This window comes from Strix aluco, chromosome 9 (genome assembly GCF_031877795.1).
Source record: "Strix aluco isolate bStrAlu1 chromosome 9, bStrAlu1.hap1, whole genome shotgun sequence".
Classification (NCBI taxonomy): Eukaryota; Metazoa; Chordata; class Aves; order Strigiformes; family Strigidae; genus Strix; species Strix aluco.
Genome location: NC_133939.1, coordinates 24942425 through 24966877, shown reverse-complemented (window position 1 = coordinate 24966877; position 24453 = coordinate 24942425). Strand labels below are relative to the sequence as shown.

At 37.5% G+C, this 24453-nt stretch overlaps 1 protein-coding gene across 3 annotated transcripts in view; it reads left to right on the top strand.

Annotated features, from left to right (window-relative positions):
- Nucleotides 1–24453, top strand: part of NLGN1 (neuroligin 1) — a 400725-nt gene that overhangs the window by 78084 nt on the left and 298188 nt on the right. For all 3 annotated transcript variants that reach the window (XM_074834254.1, XM_074834255.1, XM_074834253.1), the window contains exon 2: nt 10628–11433. In XM_074834254.1, coding sequence (XP_074690355.1) covers nt 10941–11433 — 493 coding nt within the window. In that variant the 5' untranslated portion in view covers nt 10628–10940. The remainder of the gene's footprint in view (nt 1–10627; nt 11434–24453) is intronic.

Genomic DNA, 24453 nt, shown 5'->3' with positions numbered 1-24453 from the left:
TAAAGCCAGAAAGTTACCTTGGAATCAGGAGAAAGGATGTGATCTCGAATCATTTTAAGGATGCATATGGTTTCAGAGCAATTACATGAAAATAATTGTTTAAATAAAACAAAACAGAGCTTGATTAAAGTGTTGCGTTCTTGCTGCTGCAGGTGACACAATCTGGACAAGCTATTTTCTTCTGCAAATTCGCTGACCTTTCTTAAGGAATATCATTTTAGTTTGACACTGGTTTTGCTTTCTGGAAGGCCAGTTTGTTTTAGCTCTAACAACTATGGCATTAAAAATCCACTAGTATAAAATGGAAATCTATCTTATAGAAGCTATACATATCAAAGTGAATGTTTTTAGCACGTTCAGATGTTCTGTGAATTTGAAATGAAGCAGATTCTTTTTTTCCAGCATAAGTGTAAGAAATTGGTTTAGGAAATATTTTTTCCAGTACTGCCATCCACTGTGGCAATATTTGCATTTACCCAGAACCTTAGTGGGACCAGACTGTACTGGTAAATTCACAGAGGTAGTTCATATCTGGAACCATGTATTTGTGACAATGCTGAAAATAACTTTTTCACGCTTCCTTAGGAACTAGGTTGTTTTTTCAGTTTGTTTGTTTTTTACAGTAGCGGCATTTTTGATGCATCTACAGGCTATTGTTACTGATGAAAGAGCAACACTGTGAGCTTTGGGACCTTTTCTCCTACTTTTTTCTGCACTGGCTTGATTGAAGCAAAGGGTACTTATGAAATTGCATGTACTTTATTACAGGCACCTGACAAGTGCAAGACCCATGTATGATATAAATGAACATTTAAAAATAGAGCCCATTATTCAGGGCCCTGATTTTCAAAGATACTGATTCCCATTGACTGCACTGAGACTTGTGTGGGCTCAACAGCTGTAACACGCAGCCCACTTGTGCATCTTTGAAATTAGATTTGCAGATTGGGAGCCAAAAGCTAAGTAGCCATGTTTGGAAATACTGGTTGGGTGGGTTGTTTTTTTTTTTTTTTCTTTTTATCTTCTTCTTTTTTTCCCTTCTTCTGGTGCACGATGCAGGGTTGAAGAAGACTACTTCTTAGGTACTTTTGATAAATGACACCAGTTTCCTTAGACTGCAGCAATGTTGCAAAAGCAATTTTGCAGTAAATGATTGGGGGGCCTTAGATACATATGAAGAGATCCCATTTATTCTGTATATTTCATGTGAATCATATGCAGACTGTGGGAAGAAAAATGAGGCTGAGGATAATCATACTAAGTGTGCTGGGAAGCAGGATTTGGCTGAACACCTCCGTTTTGTGATTAACTGAAGTAGCAAGGAAAGCCATCAGGGTGTTGAGGCTGTTTAAGGCAGTAAGTTGTGCAGAAGCGAGGAGAAGAGCTGTCGTCCTGCTACTGCTTTGGTTATCTTACCCCTTTTTCTATGGTAGGGTAGGAAGATAATATCCTAGCTGTTGATACTTAAACATCCTTAACAGAGTGGGTTTGCTCTGGATTATTTGGCTGGAGGTGGAGCAGTCTGCTGAGGAGGGTTATTTAAAGACTGGGACAGAGCTGTAGGCAGATAAATTGATTTGCAAGTGAATGGAGGATTTGAACGTGGTAATGGTGGTAGTTTAACTTTTTATCAGTTTGCATATTTATATCCACTAGCATACACACAAGCATAAACCACTCTTAATTGTTCAAATGGAGTCTGGGGAAAAGAGAAGAAAGCAGAGGCTTAGAAATGGTCTCAGTTCATAATGGATTGGCTTGCCTTTATTAAAAGCAAATATACATTCCTTTCTAATAGAGACGTGGAGCTGTATTACAGATCCTTGGCTAGCTTTGAATTATTTGTTTGATGTCGTATTTATTCTGGTTTTTTAATCACATGAAAAAGAAACTATTTAAAAATTAAATAGTGAAAAAGAAGGGCAAAAAGAGGCAGACATTCTTTGAAAGCAAATAATGAAGAGACAATAATTTGCTAGAGATCCAGTAGAAACCTTTGTGTATTTCTTTTAATAAAGGATGTGCAGTAATCAATCTGATCCAGTGAACAATATAATTTCCAATTAGTCCCAGATATCCAATCCATGGTAAGTATAACAGGTAATGATAAAAAATAGATCCTGGCTGATGACTAACGGCTGTTATAAAAGCATATTTCCATTACTGTAGCCCTGTTCCTGAGCTCTGCATTATGAAGGAATGGATGCCTTCAGAGGGGGATGCCTGCCCTACTACCTAGTCATTGCAGAAGAGTTTGTATGGGAGGGAGTTAGAGGATGCAAAAAAAAGAAGCTGATGGGGAAACTTCATCACATATTGCATATTGGAAGCACATCCTGTAGTTTTAGTGACAAATAATGACATTACATTCCTCAGAATGACTAGTGAATTATCACAATTACAAGAGGGAATCATGTTGTCTTGGTGACTCAGCTCCACGTTTCCACCTGTCTCTGAAGACCCCACATGTTTTCCGACAGACTTTGTTTTTGTAATTATGAATTGCTAGTTAATGATGTCCTGTGTATTATCCCAGAATAAAAAGTGACTAGTTGGCTACTAGTACCATGTTCAAGGTTTTTTGTGCATCCACTCTACCGCGCCACTTTTCACTAAAAAACAAAAGGTGGTGTAAAGGGGCACCATCTGTGTGAAACCATGGGGTCTACTATAAATATGCTTATAGCAATCCAGCCATGTAAAGGTCTGGGCTGTGTACATCAGTGTAAAATGTTTTTTCCACCGCTGTGGGCAAATAAAAGATGAGGCCATTAAAAGAGAAGCAACTGGAGTTCCCTTTCCCCTCTTTGTTGAATTCTTCTGCTTTGTCCTCATAATATTTTCTGCATAATCAGTTTCAGTGCTGCCTTTGGGTAGTCTGTTACTTTCCAGTGATGCTTGGATGGGTCTTTTGCACCATATTAAGGGAGACCATAATGCTTGGAAATTAGGAACACGTGACTGTAAAATCATAAAAGTGATCAAGGACACTTTACAAATATTATCTTTCAAGTGACTCATATTCCTTTAACTAAGCAGAAAACTTAAATGGCAATTTAAAAATACGATTTGTAAATCTCCTCAGTCACATCCTGCCCAGAGATGACATTAGCCCACTTGTTGAACTGGTTCTGGGAATTTAATGAGAGGAATACATTTGTTGTACATTATACTTTTATTTAATTCCATCTTGTCTGAAGCTTTTAAGTTCAATATCTGAACTTAAAATGATTCTTTAACTTCTGCCTTCCCAACCCCATCCCCCAGTTTCCAAAAAAGTACTTGAAAGCAGTAAAGTGTTATGTAGGCGCCATAGTGTTAGAAATATTCATGAGGAGAAAACGACAACTTACTTAGGAGAAACCTTACTACATAGATATACTGAGTATTTTGACATCCTCAAACCTGTGTAAAACAGGCATTGTAGGATGGAGCTTTTGTTTCTTCAACTGGTTTCACAAAGGTGGGTTATTTCTGTGGAGACTCGGGCCCTGAAATAGTCGCCATGAGACCCCACTGCTGGGTTAGAAAACACTTCTGCCGCTGGTGTCATGGTCAGCATGACCAGGACGTGACCACAGGGAGACCTGTGACTAGTTGATATAACTTAAATGAGTATCTTTCTCACAGATAGTGGTAGAAAATGAAAACAGGACAAGGGGCTGAATAATAGGAGCTACACATGAAGTCAGATGGAAAGAGTAAATCTTTGTAGACATTTAATGGCGTTACATTCTAAGCTTTTGGGAAATTTTATTTGAAATTTTTTTACAACAGTAAATATAGTCTGTGCTATATCCTATTTCTATTTCATGTGAGAGAAAAATTCCCCATCTATGGCACAACACTTTACTGCTACCATTACTGCAGACTTTATAGATCAGAGATGTGTCAGCATGTTAGCTTTAGCTGTAATGCTTTTTTTTGTGTGAAACCTTATGGGCCTTGCAGCCACTTTCTCATACTGACACTCATAAAACGTTCAAGTTCTCATATTTATTATTTAATTTGCTTCCTATATAAAGCAACAGAGCTCTTCGATACATGAATGTGAAGCCAAAAATGACAGGCAGGCATGAATGGGACTAATGAGTTTTAATAATGCACATATTAGAAACTGCTAAAGGAAGTTTAATTAAGAAAAACAAGTTAAGCATGAAATTCATTTTGGAACAAATACAAGTAAAGTCACAGATGTACAAAATGCTACATCACAGGAAATGGACTCTCAAGTTGATAGATCCCTATAATGCCAATATTGCACTCGAAATGTAGTGTGCACTCTACAGTTCTGGAAAGCATGGTAACACCATTCAAGAGCACTTCGAAGTTGAGTTAGAGATGTTGGGTTTGTGATTAACAAATTATATTTATACCTTTGTGGATTTTATGATGAGTTGGAATTTGATCTCAATTACCCTGATGGAATTGAAACCAGAAACTGATCAAGCAAGAAAGCATTTGCTCTTTTTTTGTGCCACAAGGAAGTTTGTTGGTGTTTTTTTTTTTATTAAAAATATAAACTGATTGAAGAGCTAGTTATTGATCTAACTCTACAACAAGGGGTTTGTATGCTTTGGAACTGTTATTGTATGGTATCCAGATAGAAAAACAATTCATAGACAAATCTGAGTTCATTTAAGCATCTTTGTTTTCAGATTTCTCAGGAAGGGGTAATAATTGTATTTTAGCTATTTTTATCTTGAATTCCCAATGCCCCAAAAATAGTAAAATAAAAAAAGTGGTATCTTTCTTATGAATCTGCTATGAAAGCTTGCCTTAGGTGATGAATGAGCATTAAAGATTGTATTATTGTTGATATTATAATCGTATTAAAGGTGGTGAACAAAATCCAATTTACTTTTCTCATATGATTAACCCCAGTGAACCAAGGGTTAGCCACAAATATATATCAGGTGGTGAACTTTATTACTAATTCTGTAATTGAATTTTTCACCTGCAAGAGACAATAAAACCCACTTAGTTTCAGGGGCCTCTGGGTGGGTTCTAGTGTACTCTATTAGAGTGATCAGATGGGAAGCATGTGAATGTTTTATAAAGTGTTAATCAAAGCAAGCTAAATCCACTTGACTTTATGATACACAATATGCAGATTTCAATACTGAAGATCTCAAATGAGAAATATCTGGGATATTTTCTTCCTCTGGTATGACCTCTGATTAACATAAGTTCAGTTGAATTTCTACAGTAGGTCAGAAAAATCTTCATGTCCTGAAGCACTCTACTGCCATCAACAGAATAGCCATCTGATCGTTTAGCTGAATAGTTACAGTACTCAAAAGTAAGTATAATGTGTGGTCCATTTAAGAGTTAACCGTAAGCTGCTAAAAGGAATAAAGGTTCACTTCAGTGCCCATTATATTCCAAGCCAGTGCATCTGTCATTTTAAATTTAAATCTGTATTACTTAGCTGTCTAAAACTTTACACATAAGTGACAGAGTTACCCATTCTTTCTGTTATGGGTAAAATCACCATTTCGTTACCTACTTACTGTGCAAAATGTCAGAGAGCTATAGTCCACATTAAAAAATTGTAGCTAACTTCTGGTAATATAAACAATTATTTCAGCTAAGAAGTAAAACTATTTTAAGAAAATGATTTATTGATACGAGTAAATGGAAGATAATAAGACTTAAGTGACCCTCTTCTCATAGGTTTAATTTGTCTAATTCAAAAACAGTTTAATAGAAATTATGATCAGAAGTCTTCGTATTTTGGCAAACTGAGTTGCAGAAATTATTTAAAAGGAACTTTTGATCATGAGAATACTAATTAATAATGAGTTAGCATTAGTGAATATTCCCACTAATGGGGAAGAACAAAAATATAGTGGGGCTGAAAAATGCATGACAATTTAAATGAGTCTTGTAACATCTACTCAGTTTAAATCAACTTTTTACTAATTTGTGCTACACTGCATTGAATACTGTATTTAAATATTGTACTTTTAACTAATTTTATTGCAAGGTTTTGCATACAAAGCACAATAGTAGAGGTAAATGTGAGAATGGCACTGAGGAATCAGTCTCTCTGATCTGGGAGTGATATATTTACACAGCTTGGAGCATTTGGAAATCCTTACCACTGGGTTGTTTGCAGACCTGTGTAGCATAACACTTGTAATCTCATACTAATGTGGGGTGGGAGCATGACCCCATCAGAATAAGAATAATGTCTTATTCATACCTTTGCTGGCAATCTCAGCAAAGTTTGTACATCTCAATAGGGTTGGATCTGTAGCTGCTTTGTGGAGCTTCCAGACCTGTAGCTCTCAGGTGGAGGGGGTGCTGGCATGTGGGAGCTAACCAAACCCCACCAGAGCTGTACCCTTCTTAGGTGTATGTAGTCAGAATTGCAATCTCTTCTATTATCATTTCATACACCTGTTTTTTTTAAACACATGTAGTTCATTTCTTGAGCTAAACACATGTAGATCCCTTCCCTTTACCAACTATTTATGGAAATACCCAAGAGCAGGGTCTGTTTCAAAATACTGTATTTGACACAGTGCTTCCCTTTGCTAACTTGAAACATGAAAGAAGAGATGGGGAATTCTGTGATGCATCTCTTGAGGATTTGTCTGATCATGTTTACAATTGGTGTGTCACACCGACCTAGTGTTCACCCTGGGTCAGTCTTTCCTTTAATGGCTTCTGTTCCACTGGCCACATTTCTGTTTGGCATCGTAGCGTATTTTAGAACACGGATTTCTTTTTAGAGACATGAAGCATCTTTGGGCTCTTAGTTCTAAGTAGAGACTGTTGTAAGTAAAAATGGATGCAAATGTAGTTGGTTCTGCAAAATAGCATTTGTGTTTCGAAATGAAGCGGCATTGTGTGGTGTTCAAAACTCTTACAATCACTTTCTATGAATATTTGTGCAATTGGGATTTACTAGCAAAATTGAGGTGGAAAGGAATTTTTAAGCATGAATATCAAATCACAGAGTTACATCTTCAGCTAAAAAGAAAACAGCTGGTGGTGTAAAGATATCATAACAATGCCTTTACATGTGCTGAAGCTGGCATATGGCCAGAAGCCTTGGGTGCCACCAAAGGTTTTATTAATCCATTGGAGCTATTGACAGGTGGTGCAGTTCAAGACATCCCTTAAGATTTGAAGCTCCGTGCACGAGTAACAAAGAGGAGTTTAGCTGCCGCAGTTTGCAGCAGATGTGACCTGTTGTGGGATGCCCTATGTCATTGGAAATGCAAAGATGCACTGAAGCTATCCTGGATTGTTTGCTCCTCGGCATACTAAATGCCTCTCTAAAGTATTTCAGAGTCTGAGCTATAAAGTAATTTAAATTCAGAAAGGAAGGTAATAAAATAATAGATGATAGAAAAAACCTCTATATAGTATAGACAGTTTCAAAGACCATGAAAGACTTTATCAAATACCTTTTACAGTAGAATTCATTTGTGTTACTACAGGGAACAATTGTGATCCTCATATCTAGACAATAATAAAATCTGAAAATGTTTCCCCTCTTCCTCAGATGCTGAATATTTTGATGCTGAAGCTTGCCCCAAATTGATCATCATGACTTTTTAGTTTATACTCCTGCCCATCTCCCTGATCATTCCTGCTCCTGTTTATTGCTTCTCTTTCTTTCCACTGATTCCTGTTCAGTCAAGTCCAGACACCAGTGGAAGTCCTATGTAGATCACCTGCTGGAGGACTAAGGAAAATTTTGTCCAGCATTGACTCTCCAGTAAGACATGCTCCAGGCCAGCTTCCCTACTTGGCTTTCTACCTAGTGCTGGAAATAAATTTTTGGCATAAAAGTCTCAAAAGATTTGAGTAATCTCAGTCTCTTTATTTGCGTGAGTTTGTGTTTTTAATGTTACAGCTTCAGGGCAGCCAGTGACAGGCTTGAATGTTTGACCTCACAGTCTCAAAAATAAACTGTTACTTAGCCATTTAAAAAGAAAGGCTTGTGGAAAAAAAAGCAAATCCAAAATTCAATTTACAAATACAATGAAAATCTGTTGATTCCTGTTCTGCAAGTGCTTTACAATTTACTGCCCTGTATAGCCTATAAATCTATTACTGAAGCTAGCTACTACCCAATAGTTAATTAATTAAGAATAGCGAAACACAGCATTGAGTTATATTCTTACCTTTTTAGCCTCCTGTCTTTGTCTTAGAGTAAAACCTTGTCCGTGGGAGGGAAACCAGAACTTTAGATCACAGCAGAGCTGTTCTGCTGTAGTGGCAAAATAGCTGATGGACAAGCTTAAAACTATAGCCCAGCTCTAGGATTTACTTTGACTTTACATTTATATTGAATTTACCATTTTGGGTATCAAAAATTGTCTTAGATCTGAAAACAGGTCTAAGACTTAGAGTGAAAGTGCTAAATGAATTATTATTAGCATCTTGGTAATTTTCCGCATTGAATCAACTCAGCAGCTTGAAATGAAGAAGGATGCTACTGTTTGGTGCAGCTGTGTTGAATTTGGTTTGTCCTCAGACCTTCCCCAGACTGTGTAAATTAGCAGGAGGGCTACTGCGATTAAGTTCCTGCTATTTACAAGTTTGAGTTTGGGAAAGGAGAGAGAGTACATTTTTCCACTCCTGACAGGAAAAAACCAAAACCAAACAACGTAGATTTTAAGACCTAGTGGAAAAGTTTTAAATTTGTGAAGGTTTTTGAATACCATTAAGGAATCAGCTTCCATCTTTCCATGAACTACTGTACATCGTCGCAGAAGAGCAAAGTTGTACTAAGTGCCTTCTGCTCTGGCACCTGTCTATGTACTCTGTCTTTACTATTTCTCAAGTAGTATTCTACTACCTACAAAATTTGAAATGCCACAAAGCACCAGTCTTCCAGGAGGCAACTGTCTGCATGCCATTTTGTGTAGGTTTATTAAACTAAATGCAAACATGTACATCAAGTTTGGGGAATTATTTTCTGCAGCTAAATTGGTGCGTTTCCAGCAAATACTGAGAATTTGAAGCTGCAGAATGAAGGATATAAGCCTGTTTGTTAATGCAGTTTCACAGTGAAGGTGTTAGAATTAGCAGAAAAAGAAAGGGAGAGAGAAAATTGCGGAAAAGCTTCATCTATCTCCTTATTGCCTCCTGAGATAGATTGTTCAGAGCTAAAGGAACACTAGACATGAACCAAATCTCCTGCTGTCCTATATAGCTTTTACAATCTCCTTTTTAATAACCCAAACTGCAGGGTAGTCTGACTATTAGACAAGCCGTTCTTTTGAATTCTCTCTACAATGTGTATAGACATGATAAAAAAACAATTCTCATTAAAGCTGCCAATGCTGTTTCAAAAGCAGGTGGTTTAAAATGTTTCCTATACAAAGCAAAACACATTTCTGGTGCATTACACACTGCTTAATAGGGAGTGTAAGATTACACTGCTATGTTGTGTATAACACTGCATCTTAAATAATAGGATATTGTAAGTTGTGTTGGAAATATGTTTAACATGAATATGGAAGATATAATGATATGCACTGAGCAATTTTCAGAAGTGCTGGAACACAGCCTTGTGTGACAACCTCTGAGCTAAAGTAATTGAAAATAGGATCTGGAATTTGAGATTATACAGTCTCTGATCCTAACTGATTATTTCTGTAGGAAATTGTTCAGTCAGCATGTGGGTATATGAAAGATAAGATTTCTACTGTCCTATGGAAACATTTACTGTTTATGTTATAAATTAAGGATGGTAGGGATTGAGTGCATTCATCATGCATTTTCAGTTTTCACTAAAGTCAGTGGTTTGTAAGGAATGCAGGACTGGTGTGAAGTAAAAATTGTGATATACAGCTCCATCCCTAAACTGTCTGTTCATATCCTTTTCCAAATCCGTTTTGAAAAAGAACACCAAGATCCAGTTATACTTCTGTGCAAATTCAGAGTTTGTCATTCACTTCAGTGGGTGCGGATTTTGGTCCTTAGTGATGTACCTACATTTCACTCTGTAGGTGTTTTTCATCAGCTATCAGAAACTTGTGGAATAAGAAAACCATATAAAGTATGGCAATTCAGGTTATAATGAATAAGCACAGTAATTCATGTTATTCTTACAAATATATTCCAGTTGCCTCAATGGTTTAATCAGAAGTTGTATTTTAAAATGAACAAAACCATGTTTGTATGTATTATAATCTGCTGCTAATGAAATAAAATGCATTTGAGTCTTCAGTATGCCTGTCTATCTTAATTTCACTATCTTCTGCTTTAAGAAATAATTACTTTAGCTTTGATACATCAACCTGCGCAAACAAGGTGAAAATTGATTATGAGCTGATTAAGTTAAATAAAATATTACCATAAAAACGATGTAATGTAGCCTGGCAGCAAATTGCTTATTCTTAAAAAGGTGAAATTTAAAAATGTATTTTCTGTGAGTCCTGTTTCTTCTGAAAAATCTCTATAAATTCAACAGGTGACATTTATAGATAATCCAGTAATCAGTGTTTCACCCGCCATTTCATGGACCCATAAACTACTGCAATTTTACTTACATGACTCTAGCAACTATTAATGTATGTAAATAACTTGTGAAACATCTAGTTATCACTCTGCTCATATTAGCTCTTTCATACTAATGATTTATTTTCATTTTCTCCAGGATATAGACCTGCGGCTAACTGGATTTGATTTATAAGAGGGGATTCTGCAGTAAATGGCTGCTCTCTTCATATTGCTGCTATGGAAAACAGAATTGTCAATAGGATGTAGTCTGATAAATAGTGCTGAGTGAAGATGCAGCTTCAATAAGTGTGAAATCAATGGAAGATACTTACCGCATGAAAAGCCTTTTGAGATTTTTCTGACAGGCACCTATTTAGGAAACTTGATCTGTTTCCTTCGGTTGCTCTGTTTTTACACCAGTGGATACAAATCAGATTGCTTCATTGTAGTTACACAACTAATGTGGGACCATGGCCTTTCCAAGATCCATGTGGCTGAACTGTGTATGGAGAGCGATGATAGTCCGCCTGTTACACATGGGATTGAATGCCACTTTTGCTTTTTGTATGCTTGGATTTTTGCTTCACGCTGCAGCTGTGTCCTCCCAAAAATTGGATGATACCAACCCAGTGGTGACCACCAACTTTGGCAAGATAAGAGGGATTAAGAAGGAACTTAATAATGAAATTTTGGGGCCCGTTATTCAGTTTCTTGGGGTTCCGTATGCTGCCCCTCCAATAGGGGAGCGCCGCTTTCAACCTCCTGAGCCTCCGTCTCCCTGGGCAGATATCAAAAATACCACCCAGTTTGCTCCAGTGTGTCCCCAGAACATTATAGAAGGCAGGTTGCCTGAAGTCATGCTTCCCGTGTGGTTTACTAATAACTTGGATGTAGTTTCCACCTATGTACAAGATCAGAATGAAGACTGCCTCTATTTAAATATCTATGTCCCAACCGAGGATGGTGAGTTAATAGCAGGCGAAACAGGGAGATCTTTTTATTTTCCTGTTCTACGTTCTAACAATATTAATTCATGTGTACTGGTAGCACGCATGGCTTTCTTTGTTTGCATGCCAGCATATTACATGTATGCATGCTGCTTTTCTGTGTATGCATCTGTCCTTGTTTTTTGGTTTTTTGTTTTTTCTTTCTGTCTACGCTCATTTTTTTTCTCCCACAGCACGTGTATTTTTAGGTCAAAGTTGGTTCCTAATTCTCATTGCCACCCACTGACTTCTGGGAAGATGCATCAACATCTTATCCATTGCATGTGCAGGCACAACAAGTTGAGAATCTTCCGCACCTAATAAAGCAGGTCATATTTAAGTTAGATAGTGGTGTTGCATGCTCCTACTGTCTGTGATGGAGCTCCATGTTATTTTCTAGTCTTCTATTCATTTTTCAGTCAAAAGAATATCCAAGGAATGTGCCAGAAAACCCGGCAAGAAAATATGTAGAAAAGGAGGTATGTATAAAGTGGACCAAAAAAAGTACGGGGGAAAGATCGAAACCTTGCAAAGGAAGAAGGAATAATACAGCTGAAAGAGGCTGATTTGCTGATGCTGTGAACTGTTAGGGACTGTCTTGTCCTAACGAAGCCAGAAAGGTATTTAAAGAGAGTAGCGCGTAAAGCAGATGAGAAGATAACATTTGTAAAGCCTGACCTCAGTTGCACCTGATCTTGCACTATCTCATGCCGACCTTGTTGGCAGCTTGTCTGTCTTGGCCTCGTGGTTTAGAGGATGTCTGTCACTCGTGCGTAGACACAGTATGTTGTATATGTATGCATAGGAGGCAGCTCATGCCTGGGGCCTGGTACTATTGCCATTGAAGTTGCTGGCACGGCTCCACGGCTCTATATTCCAGTGGTATAGCGTAATGGCTATGATGTATTATAGCAAAGCAGAGCTGAAAATCTGCATTGACTTTCTACGTGATATAACCAGTTTTCTTGGAACAGTGTTAACTTTCCTGAAACGTAGATGTGAAACACTTTTTTTCGTTTACACGCTTCTAAAAGTGAGCGTTGATTTCCTTTATTATGTGATTACAGCTCTCTTTGTAAAGCTGAAAATCTCTTAATAGGGGTGTAGGGAAATGTTAAAATATTGTGACATGGTACTTTGGAAACTAGGCTGCTTTTGGAAGCTTTGGAAACTTGGCTTCTACCGGTTTCACATTAGATAGTATGGGAGAATTTGCAGATTTCTTTGTGAACATTTGCACATTCCCAAAGCAATTGATATGTAATATAGAAGGTATATTTTGGTGCTGATTTAAAGTAGGTATTTGGTACTAGTTTAAAGTACTAATTTTGTACTACTTTACACATTTGTTTTACATTAAATGATTTTTATTTATTGTTTTCTTTAATGTGTTATTTAATAGCTGGACTACATTTGAATCTAGAATACTTTTTTAGGGTAAAGAAAGAGTAGTGTGAACTTGCATGGTTGCCTATTAGCTGTAATCCATATTTTTTTATATCAGTTGCTATATGTCCCTTTTATTCCAGAACAAATGCATTTTAGAAAAGTGTCATAGCAGGAAATTGTTTAGAGTTGGGCAAAGTTCAACTCTGTAAACTCTGTATTAGGTTTTTAAGGCGATACCTAGGCATCTAAATGAAGGTGGCCGTATTTTCCAAGGGTTTTGCTCTTACAGCTCCTAATGACTGCTAGTTGTAGTTAGTTGTTAATTATTAATTGTTAATTGTAGTTGTTCAATGTATGCTTTTTTAGATGTCTAAATCCACTTTCAGTGTCTTAAGGCAATTTGTTTTTAAAGTGTCAGGCTTTGAGGTAACTTCTAATGCTTTCTATTAGGGAATTTTTTCTCAGTGCTGTAAAAATGCAGTTGTTTAAGCTGGATTCCCAAAGTTGGAAACAAAGATAATCAGGGTACTGTGAGCAACGTCACTTCTTCACACATCATTCAAGTTAGAATAGCTGCTGTCATTTATATGCATTCAATTAATGTGCAGTGCTGCAGTAGTTATTACGCAGTTCATCAAGCATGTGTAATTAGCTGAGCAACTTTCACTTCCTATCACCCAGACGCTGATTCACAAAGTCATAAATAAAGATGCAGATCTCCATCATTGTTCTCAGAAAGCATCTTTTCCTATGAGAGAATATTAAAAAGAAAAAATCAGAAAAATAGCAAAAATAAAGGGAGGGAGAGCCCAGTAGATGAGAAAGTCATGTTTATTGTTCTGTGAGCCTGAAGGAGAACAGAGTGATTTGAAATTCAGTAGGTACCTTTCCAGTTAAATTCATTGCACACACAGCACAATAAAAAGCAGCAGAAGCCTACCTTTTCTCGTTGACAAGTGCAGAGAACTCCTGAATACTTTCAGCCTGGGCAGCTGGCATAGCTGTAGTGATCTCTGTTCTCCGAGTAACTCACGCTCTACTCACCTGTATATAATTTAAGACTATCCTTGGCTTGGATTGCCCCCATACCTAGTAGTAAAAGGAATCATGTAGAACAAAGTTGCAATAGAGTCGCAGCATTTTAGCAGCAACAGTAGCAGCTTGTAAATAGCATTGGTTTTGTGTGAGAAAGAAGAAAGGCCCAATATTCTCCCCTTTGCTGGATTTTCAGGTTGCAGTCATTTCATTACATTTAGTGATGAAAATTACTGGAAAGAGAAAATATGAAAATAAGTGGCAGAGTTTTACACCATCTTTTTAATTAATAAGGGATATGTTAATTCAAAGTGGCTGAACGAACAAGCGTATGCTGTCATTGTATATAGTTTGATTCTTTCTTGAAATAGATTGAATTTGATGAATAAGTGGGTATCTATACTTAATTGTCAGCTGAAAGACATGGGAAAATTCAAATTTTTGAAGAACAGGGAGTAATCTGATGAAGATAGATGCAGAAATGCAAGAAATTCTATCCATGACTCATGCTAGAGATTGTAACGAGCATTATAACCATTACCACCTGTTGGAGGGATTTGGATATGCACTGCAGAAGCTACAAAATGATAGGCTGGAGCTGGGTGAAAAGGAATGAGTTAATATGGTATTCTTTTTGCTATATATGGATGCCTATATTTCAATTTACTTCATCTTCAATTTACTGATTCAGTAGATGAAGAAGGATCATCTGTTTTCATGTCTTTTGCTTCAGGTGTGTGAAGGTCAGAGGTTACGAATTCTGTTATGAGTATGCATACAAGCAGAAACCTCTTTATTTGCTAGCACTGGTTTTAGAAAACCTGTGCAAAGGCATCTAATTAATTTTGTGGGGTTTTTTTAGAGGCTAGACTTCATAAATCTAAATTATAATAGAACCTAGGTTATATTATAGGTAACATTTTACTGAGTGATGTTAATCATATTGCTGATTGCGTGGTATTTCCTGAATTTCCTGACAAACTTTTGCATCATTTCTAGGGAACACCTGAATAGTATTGCACACTGTTTGGTATTTCAGATCTGCATTTTATTTTACAATCAAAGCACAAATACTTTACTTGTCATCCAGAATGACAAGATAACTTACTATCTCTTAGGAGGACTGTACATCCTGCTTTAGCTGCATGCCTGTGGTTTTTTTTAATACTCTGTATTAATTTCTTTGTGTTGCAAAAGTTTGCACCATGAATTTCCTACTTTGATGACAACTATGTAAAGAAAATTTGAAAATGATCACTAATATGACCACTAAAAGAAACCCAAGGCATTGTGTGTTCTGCATGTGGGATGATAGTGTGCTCTTTCGTAGGAATCTGTACTAAAGCCTTCATGTTGCCATCTGAATGTGAAAATGTGGAGGTGTAATTTTTGTAGAGAATACGATATATGCTCAATGCCATGGAATGAGGCACATGCAGTTTTGGATACATTAGTATTTGTAGAGGAATTGGGAGTAGAATAAGGAAATAAATCACTTGATCCTTACTGTTATGTTCAGGAATTATCAGTGGCTAAGAAACTGCCCAACATCAGTGACTTCTTTGCATGTGGATTCTGTTTCTTATTCTAGTCGGTGCAGTGAATAAATTTTAAATGCAAAGAATGATGATCTGAACTACCTTATTTGAGAGTGTAGGATTAGACAGCTCTATTAATATTTATGCCTCCTAATAGGCTACTTGATTTTCAGAGCAAAGCTCCCAACACCGTACTTTCTGGGTTATGGCTGTGGTTACTATGGAGGCATAGGAACATATTATACATACATACATACAAATACATTCTTGGAAATGAAACACAAATCACAGTGCTATAATCTCATCCTGCTTTGATCATTCATTGTTTTTGATAAAGAATATGTTACATCAGTTGTGGTTTGTAAATGGCACTGATGACTTTAAGGATTTTAAGCTTAGCAATATGAAATACTTGCTACAAATCTAAGCAGAAATGAAAAGAGCCCAATTTAGCCTGTTACCCTGTGTTTCTGTTGGGTGTTTCAATACTCCATTTAACTATCCTAGAACTGTTTACTTATGATCAGATTTTGGAAAAGAGGAATAAATGCAACATGTGCAGTTCCTATGGACTTAATTAAATAAACTTCTTTCTGCATACCTGTTTCAACTCTGAAATCAACCAGAAACGGACAAGCTGAGACCTGTTAAAATGTGTATTTCCACTGGCAAAATTTGTCAATCGATTATCAGATTCTTTTTCCTAAATATGTAATGTAGAAAATAATATCAAAGTAATGGACTTGTAGATGGTGTATTGTCAAAAATGATTGAAATATTCTTTCTCCATGGCCATATAAATGACAAGTATGAAATCTAAGGTGTGAGCCTCCGTTACTGTAGACCAAGCTATGTCAAAACACGTTGCACTGCCAGTAGGCTAAGAACATGCATTTGCAGACCATTACCGGGGCTCATGGTGACTCGAGAGTGAATGTCAAAGCCCACAGAGCTACCTTAGTGCATATTTGGGTGTAATCAACTGTTACAAAGAGTGTATCTCTTCATTAGGCCCCTTTGAAAATTCATAATGAATCATTTGCCTCTAGTATATTTGTGTCAGTAGGTGCCTGCAGACATCTGAAGTTTTGCCCCTATTCACCCTTGCTGGCTCTTGACTGAAGAGCCCTCATCCTCATTCTGACCTCGTGAGGCCAAAATACATCCCTGTGGTATCAGCAGGCACAAATGGAGTCCATAATCCTGCACTCCAGTGCTACGCACTGACACCAAGATTGTTCTGTTTTGCTATTCCTTCTTGAAGCACTGTATTCCTGCTATTCATTCCTCAGATAGCACTGCAGCATTTCCTATTATACTAGTAATACATGGAAGAAGATAATGAAGCAAACATTGTCTTGTACAGACCTTTTCATCCTTTCACAATCTAAAGCTGTTAGTGTCAGTTAGCAGCATTTTTCAAAGATGTGCAGTAGGTTTATGTCATATTTGAAATAAAATAAAATGCTTAAACTCTGATGTATTTTCTATGGCCCTCTTTCTGGGTGAGCCAATGCTTGACAATAGAAAACTTTGCAGACTGCATTTTAAGACTCCAGTCATCTTAAATTCCATCAACACTGGTCAAAGTCCTCTGTAAATATCTGGTTGTTCAGGCTCTGAGCTCTTGCTGACCACACAGTTGTCGTGCTGTCATTGCTTTATTCATATACCTTGACAGTGCTTATAGCTCTAACAGGTCTTAAATTCTGATCTAATTCCAGTCCTTGTCCATTATTTTACTGCTTGCCTTTCATCTTCTACATCCTCCCACACACAGGCTCTAAAATAGTAGTGTTACCCTGATAATACTAAGTCGGATAAAACTGGTTTGTTCTTCTTCCCCTGGCCTTTCTCGGGTTGGACCAGTTGTACTCAATAAACAACTGTGAGGTTGTTTCCTTTCAGTCTGCTAGTTTCTGATTTATTGTTTAAAGCCAGAATGGACAAATATTGTAAAAGAAATAACTATAAAAGTATGTTTGTACATTTTCAGGAGGAACATTTGAGTAACTAATATGACTTTTGGATAACTATTATTCTCTGCTTGCTTTTTTTGTAATTTTTTCCCTGTATTGTGTTATTATTCATTTGCTCTTCTCTGTATTCTTGCTATTCATTTCTTTGATTCCTTATAATACACACGGATACAAATATTTTTAGTATTCTTAGCATATTTTTTGAAGCTTGAAACATGATGCTTACGTGTGTCAAACCATTCTTAAGGATCACCTCAATTATAATGTTAATAATCTGCTTATAAATTGAATATTGCTCCAGTATAATTTCAGGGTTTATTTTTCAAATTCTTTTCACTTATAATTCTTTAGCTGTCTTCATTTTTACTTACTTTATGTTGTCAAATTTACAAGCCTTTTCTACTTTGATATGTATAGTATTATTAATTATACTCTGCATTCAGAACTCAACTGCTTTAATGAGCTTAACATAAATGAGATTTGTTTTTGGGATATCAAACCATTTCCTTCTGTTTTAATATTAATATCTCTACTTTCTCATGCTTGTAATAATGAAGATTTATCCTAAAAAGAAGCAGCAGCGCTGAATAATACAAGGCTAAGGGAAGTGGGACAAAGCTGACTTTAAGCCATGTTTGCACCTATATGCTAACACATTGCCGACACCAGAGTGGTCTCTGGCCAGAATCAGAGCCACCTCAGGGCTGCTCTAAGTGAATGCAGAAATTGCAAGACACATGGAAATGGCATAGTGCCGGTGCTGCAGCTGATTTTCCCTTCCAGAGTTTTGCCAAAGTGTTTTGAAACATTTCAGCAGCAACAGTAAATCATGTTGCTAATTCCTCTGCTGTGGGAATTCTTTTAATATCCCTTTATGCTATCCGAGCAGTAATCAGAATCTGCCCTGGTAGAGTTTGCTATATGCTTTTTTACTGAGGATGGCTTTTGCCTTTCCTATTCATACTAATAGTATGGTAAACACATAGTAAGTTTAGTCTTAAGAATGTGTTTGAAGAGAAGGAAAATTACCTGGCTGAAGAATCTCTGGGTCTTCAGCTGATAAACCTCTGGAAGAAGTTTCTTTATTGAAATACCATTGCCTTGTAAAGGTCTGTCCACCAAGGTGGACAGAGGGACACTAAATCTTCTGCAGGGTTTCTGTGTTAGCAGGGGTATCACCAGTAGGTTTGACCAAAAAGACACATTTTGGGAGAAGATCATAGCCAGTATGACTGGTAAGCTTTAGCAGCGGCTGTGCTGGAGGGCTGTGCTCTGAAGGAAGGCTCGCAGTCCTGCAGCAGCTGTCAGGGACTCCTCTGCACACAGGCCTTTGCCCAAGTATCTTACGGTGGTCCAGGATGTGTCCCTTTGTGTTGCAGAGGAATCAGAATACAGTTTGTATGCTGTTGTGGGTGCTACTCACATAGAATCATAGAACGGTTTGGGCTGGAAAGGACCTTAAAGATCATCTAGTTCCAACCTCCTGCCATGGGATGTCTTCCTTCTCCTGATGGTAATTTACAATTTAGTGTCTTCTGAGATGCTGAGCTATCATAGGATTAATAGGTTTGAGCTACATTAATGTCACTGGTTTTGGATCAGGCCCTGCAGAGGCAAAGTATTGAGGTCTCTCGATATGATTTAATATTTGTTTAAATAATTTTTTTCAACCTTATTTTATAATGTGTGGAAAATCATATATATAGTATAGAGATAATCTAGTGAGGTGAAATCTATAGGAGAGAGACAGTCATTTATTATTTGTATTTGTTTTCTGGAAAGCTTCCATTTATTAAATTTCACCCTTATTTTAAAGGCCGCCTTTAATTATTAGCTGAAAATCAGGTATTTATGTAATTACTGTAATTATATCTACACATCTAGTGTACTTGCAATTATTTCATTAAAAATTGTAATTATTATACAATTATAGGGGATAATGACGTCCTTGTAACATGTTGCAGAAGCCCTAATTAAATGGTGGCATAAATGAATTGGAAGTGATTTTGAAGTTTTGAACATTGTTTTATCAGAAATATCAGAAGTGATTCATCCACATTATGAACTGGCAGTAAAACCCCTCCAAAGTTATTTTGAGAAAAGATTTCACAGAGCTCATGGAAAAGGATTTGTTTCTATTGCCTTTCTGTCTTTACTTTCTGTTCTCTGTATTCTTACACTTAAAAACTGTCTGTAGATTTTTAATAGAAAGGTGTATTGTGTAAGAAGATTGCACAGCTTGCTGAATCTTTCTAGAAGGCTCAACCCCCAGCAAATAGGATCTACGTGCAAGTGCAGTCTGTACTTAGACTTTCTTCTTCTATATAGAGGGAAAAACCTGTCCAAAAGTTGGTTCAAGATGATGAAAAAACTCAACCTAAATATAAGGAGGTTTTCATTACGTACCGAGTTTCAATGATCTGCTTACATATTGGAACGTCCAAGTAGTGCAACTCCAGGTGTTGGGGAAAGAGGAAAAAAATATTCCTCTTGTAGTACAGATCCATGTGATGCTCCGAGCACAGGAGGTGGACGAAGCAGCATGGATGCAGAGGAACCCTATGGAGTGTCTCCCTTTCTCTCCTCCAGAGTGGGTGCGGAATGACAGGCAAGGGTAACATATGCCCGAATCTACCAAAACCTCAGGCTCACAGCTTTCTCATCCTCTTTCATGTCAACCTTCTGTAGCGTACAGATGATCTCTCTTCTCTCCCTTCAGTTAATTTTAAAAGTCATTGAAAATGGCAGTAAGACATATATCATTTTTAGACTTATTTTATCATTCTGTTTTTTTATATCTAATATAGTGTGTTCTTAAGGGATGGGTGTATAACAGTGTACCTATGGCATGACTGGCAACCATGCAGCCACCCTTACCATGACACCCACCTCAGTTTTGCTTCTAAAGACAGCACCCCACTGTTGGGCTGGGGCTCTGGGGAGACTGGAGCGATGTACAAACCAGCTGGAGGGGCCTCCCATCTCTCTTGCACCCGGCTGCTTACCTCCCACCTACCAGCTGGGGCTCCTCCTCCAGTCTTTGCTCCCAGTTTTGTTAGGGGAATGACTCATGCACATTCTTCTCAGTTACTTCAGATGCATTTAGGCAGGTTAGACAAACCTTCTGTTTAATTTGCTTAATTCACGTCAGCTCATTTTTGCTCAAGCCTGATTAAGGAGGGTTTGCAGGGTCTAATCTAATGCAGAATTTTCATGTCCCACAAGAGGATGGAAACAAAGCTTCACAAGGCAAGAGATCCTGGATGTAGCAAAAATGTCTTACTGTGCCCCACGCTGAAGAAAGACCATCCATCCATGGCCTGGAGAAGAGCTCCCTGTTTGTAACATCTTGTGTCAAGGTTCCTTGGTGAGGCAGCCAACACAAGAACCGATTTGCTCATACAGCGTGTAGTGCTTTTCTAAGGACTTGCTGCCCTTTAACCAGAAGCTGAGCACCATCGTTGCTGTCAAGCTCCCTTCCAGTGCTCTGGTAGGGATTTTTTGTTGGTTCTGCCAATGCTACTCTTTGCTTTTCAGTCTTTGATATATTAGTATTAGCATAGTGAAAAGGTGAACAGAACGTGCCATCCACCAGATGGATCTAGCTGAACCAATCAGAACTTAGTCTCTGAGAACTCTCATTCTTAAAGCCATAACTTTAACAAGATGGACCCAGTGGTAAGGGAATATGAAACATGCATTCATCTATGTATAGATGTATATGTATAGTCCTAAACAGATTTGAAAGTTCAAAGGAAAGATTGTACAATTTGTCTTACTTGATTGCAAAACTGATATTGATTCATATGTTTTCGTATTTATTTTAAAGTGCCAAAAAGAATTTGGACTTTTTAAAAAATCTGAACTTAGTTGCTGAAGGCCAGATCCAAGATACTTACGTGAGCCAAACAGAAGCTAAATTTTGCACATTTGCCTACTCTGAGACTGCTTTTGTTAATGATAGTGCCCCATGATCCTTATAGCACTTTAGATCCGTGAAATATTGCTGTATATGGCTGTTGTAGAGGCAGGTTTATTTCAGGAAATTTCACAAGAAATGATCAGGCTGTAAATCTAGATTTTAAAATCTTAGTCCTTTCCTTGTTTCTCTATGATGCTGAACTCAGACGAAGTAGCTCTCCATATGAATCAATTAACAGCTGTGCAATGTGGAACAGGAAAGAGAATTAAGTTTGTTTTCTACACTTTTCAGTCATTAACTGAGCCATTTGTTAATGACAAATGGATTACTTTTGCTGGAAACAATAACTATTGAAACAAAAAATAATTGCTATACTTAAGTGCCGAAGCACCTGCAGTCTCATTTATATGAAGTCTCCATAGATGAAGTCTCACATAAAGGAAGAAACAAAAGATGCATCGATTGTCTTTCCTTTAAAGTGCCATGAAACCCTTGATTAACTGGCAGTTCTTGCAGTGTTGCAGTTGCAGTTCAAGTATTGAAGGTATCACTTGGCCAAAAGCACGTTATGATACCAAATCATGGAAATGGCTGCTTGAGTTTTATAGAGACATGGATGATTGCTGAAGAGGTCACAGTAAATGTCCCCCCCATCCTGAATCTGGGCCTGTTAGCAGAAATGCCTCACATCCCCTTCTGTGTGCATTATATTCTGTGTCGTTCACATGTGAAAGAGAACATTGCCCCTTGAACTGTGAAATAGTCATGTGGTTTTGACAGGCTGATTTTGTTTCTTTTCCTGACATCTTTGAAAGATGGCTGCCGAAATGTGGTTAGGCATGAGAGGGACGTTAGCTTGCAGAGGTGAGCTGGGAGACAGAAGATGAGCTGAAAGAAGCAGGAAGAGGGTTTGACAGCAAAAGCAGCTCCTGACACACACGTTGAAGCAGGTGTATGCTGCCAGGCAGTGTGCAAACCAAGCATAGCAATAGGATTAAAAGGCTCTTTCCCTTTAGGCAAAATAAGACCAAGAAGAAGGCAGTGCACAATTCCACCCTGCAGTTTTAAGTGGCAGAAACTATTTTTCTTTCCAGAGTTTGCTAACATATATTAGTTGCTGTTTTTCTGCCCAGAGCTTTGACATACTCAACTACAAGGTAGTTTGGCTGGGTATCAGCACAACAAACAAGTAGCAGTCAAACGAGATAGGAAGGAACAAATAATTTACCAGAAATGCTCCACATCCCTTCCATGTTTGATAGTTGAACTGTGCAAGTGGTCTGGCTGTCACCCCTCTCATGTCCAGTACATGGGCATGTGTTAGAGCACATGTCACAAAATAGATTTGACCTAAGGTAGAGCAAAACCTAGCCCTTAATATCACTCAATTAAAAATAGATAAACTCAGCAGTAAGTCGGATTTTGGCCTGTTGTTTGAATTATGAATATCCTTCTAAATGCTGTCACTTCCTTAAGGAAATACGGCGGTTTCTTCTGAATTTTAAGTGACTTTGGATTGAAATTCTGTGTGAGTGATTATCTGGCTCAGTGAATACTGTTGTTATTATTAGCAATTTTGGGTGTTAACCTCTTCACTGCTGAAACCTCTAAGTACAGCATGACATTGTACCAGCACTCAGGAACTAGAAAGGTTAAGAAGCCATTGAAACACATTCAGGAAATGTCATAATTTTCAGGCTGATGAAGTGCTAGCCTGGAAGAGAACAAAGAAACGATAATAATAATTACATTTACTTTATGCTTGCGAAAAAGACAGTTTGAAGGAGAGTGGGCCATAGACTGTAGCTCATTTTTGGTTCTGCCCCCATTAGTTATGTCACATTCCTGCTTTACTTCTGTAACCCCAGAAATGTGCTGTTTAAACAGAGCTTGGTTGCAGAGGGATGATTTGACACAAAGCCAAATGTCCCTTTCCAGTCATTCTTGACCTCACTAGCTTTTTCCCATTCCCTCCCTTCTCCTCTGTCTAAGCAGCATCTGGTCCTCTCCCTCTGGTGAACTTGTGTGACTCTATTTCAAGTATAGATTTAGTTATTACATCTGGAGATAAAGTATGGATCTGTTCCCCTAATCAGATACTACTGTGATTAGAGCCGTAGAAATACTTGGAGAGATCAATTAGATTAGATTATCAAATCATTATGAGCAAACTCTTAAAGACAAAGCAATAGAAAGTAATCTTGTGTCACTGTATTTCTTTAGAGAATATTTATACTCTCTTATAGTTTGTTTGCTTCTGTTTTATTTACATGTGTTAAGTCTACGGTGGCACCAAGCCTCACACTCGGAACTGGGCTGGAGAACAGAATAAACCAATTTCTACAGTAAAGCGCGCTCTGTGATGCTGGTCATAGGCAAAAACACATTACTGCTTGTACTCTAGGTGTAAAACTGCATGAACATGGAAATCTTACTTCATAAAGCAATTGGGCAGTTTCTTGGGGGAGCTCATTTTAGACCTCTGGGGTTAGGCAGGAAGCCGCCTGGTCTCTCACCAGCCTTTTATTATCTCTCTTATATCATTCTGTATTTATTATTTGGACTACTTTTATTGCATAAACCCAGTGTTATGGACCAACACTAGCTAATTCAGATAAAGGTTTGTGATTCATTCTTTAGTAGCCTGTTTTCAGGGCTCCTGTGAAAATGGTTTTCTAGTGTATAATAGCCATTTGTGTCAATCCTACACCTTGAAGTTGTGTTTTCTACAGCCTGCAGTGTCCTTTTCTTAACGTGTGTATGCATGCATATATATATATATGAGCTTTTCTTTATTAATACATATTTTAGTAAGTACTCCAGCTAATGCTAATATACTGTTTTCATGAGAGAATTGGCAGAATAGTATACATCAAAGGCAACAATTAGTGTATTTTCATTTGACTTGTTCAGCCTATTAGGTTGTTAAATTTTGCATAGAAAATCATTAGCATGTTTAATTTGGGAAGGAAGCTCTTGGAAGAGGACTTGTGGACGTAAATCAATCAGTGAGGAGGCTCTCATACAGCATTGCAACAGCAGCTAGAGCTCTGAAATATCACGAAATATTTTCCCATGTTATTAACGGTAAATACAAAGAGGTGAAAAAAAGGCAGGATTATCACTGGTTTAGG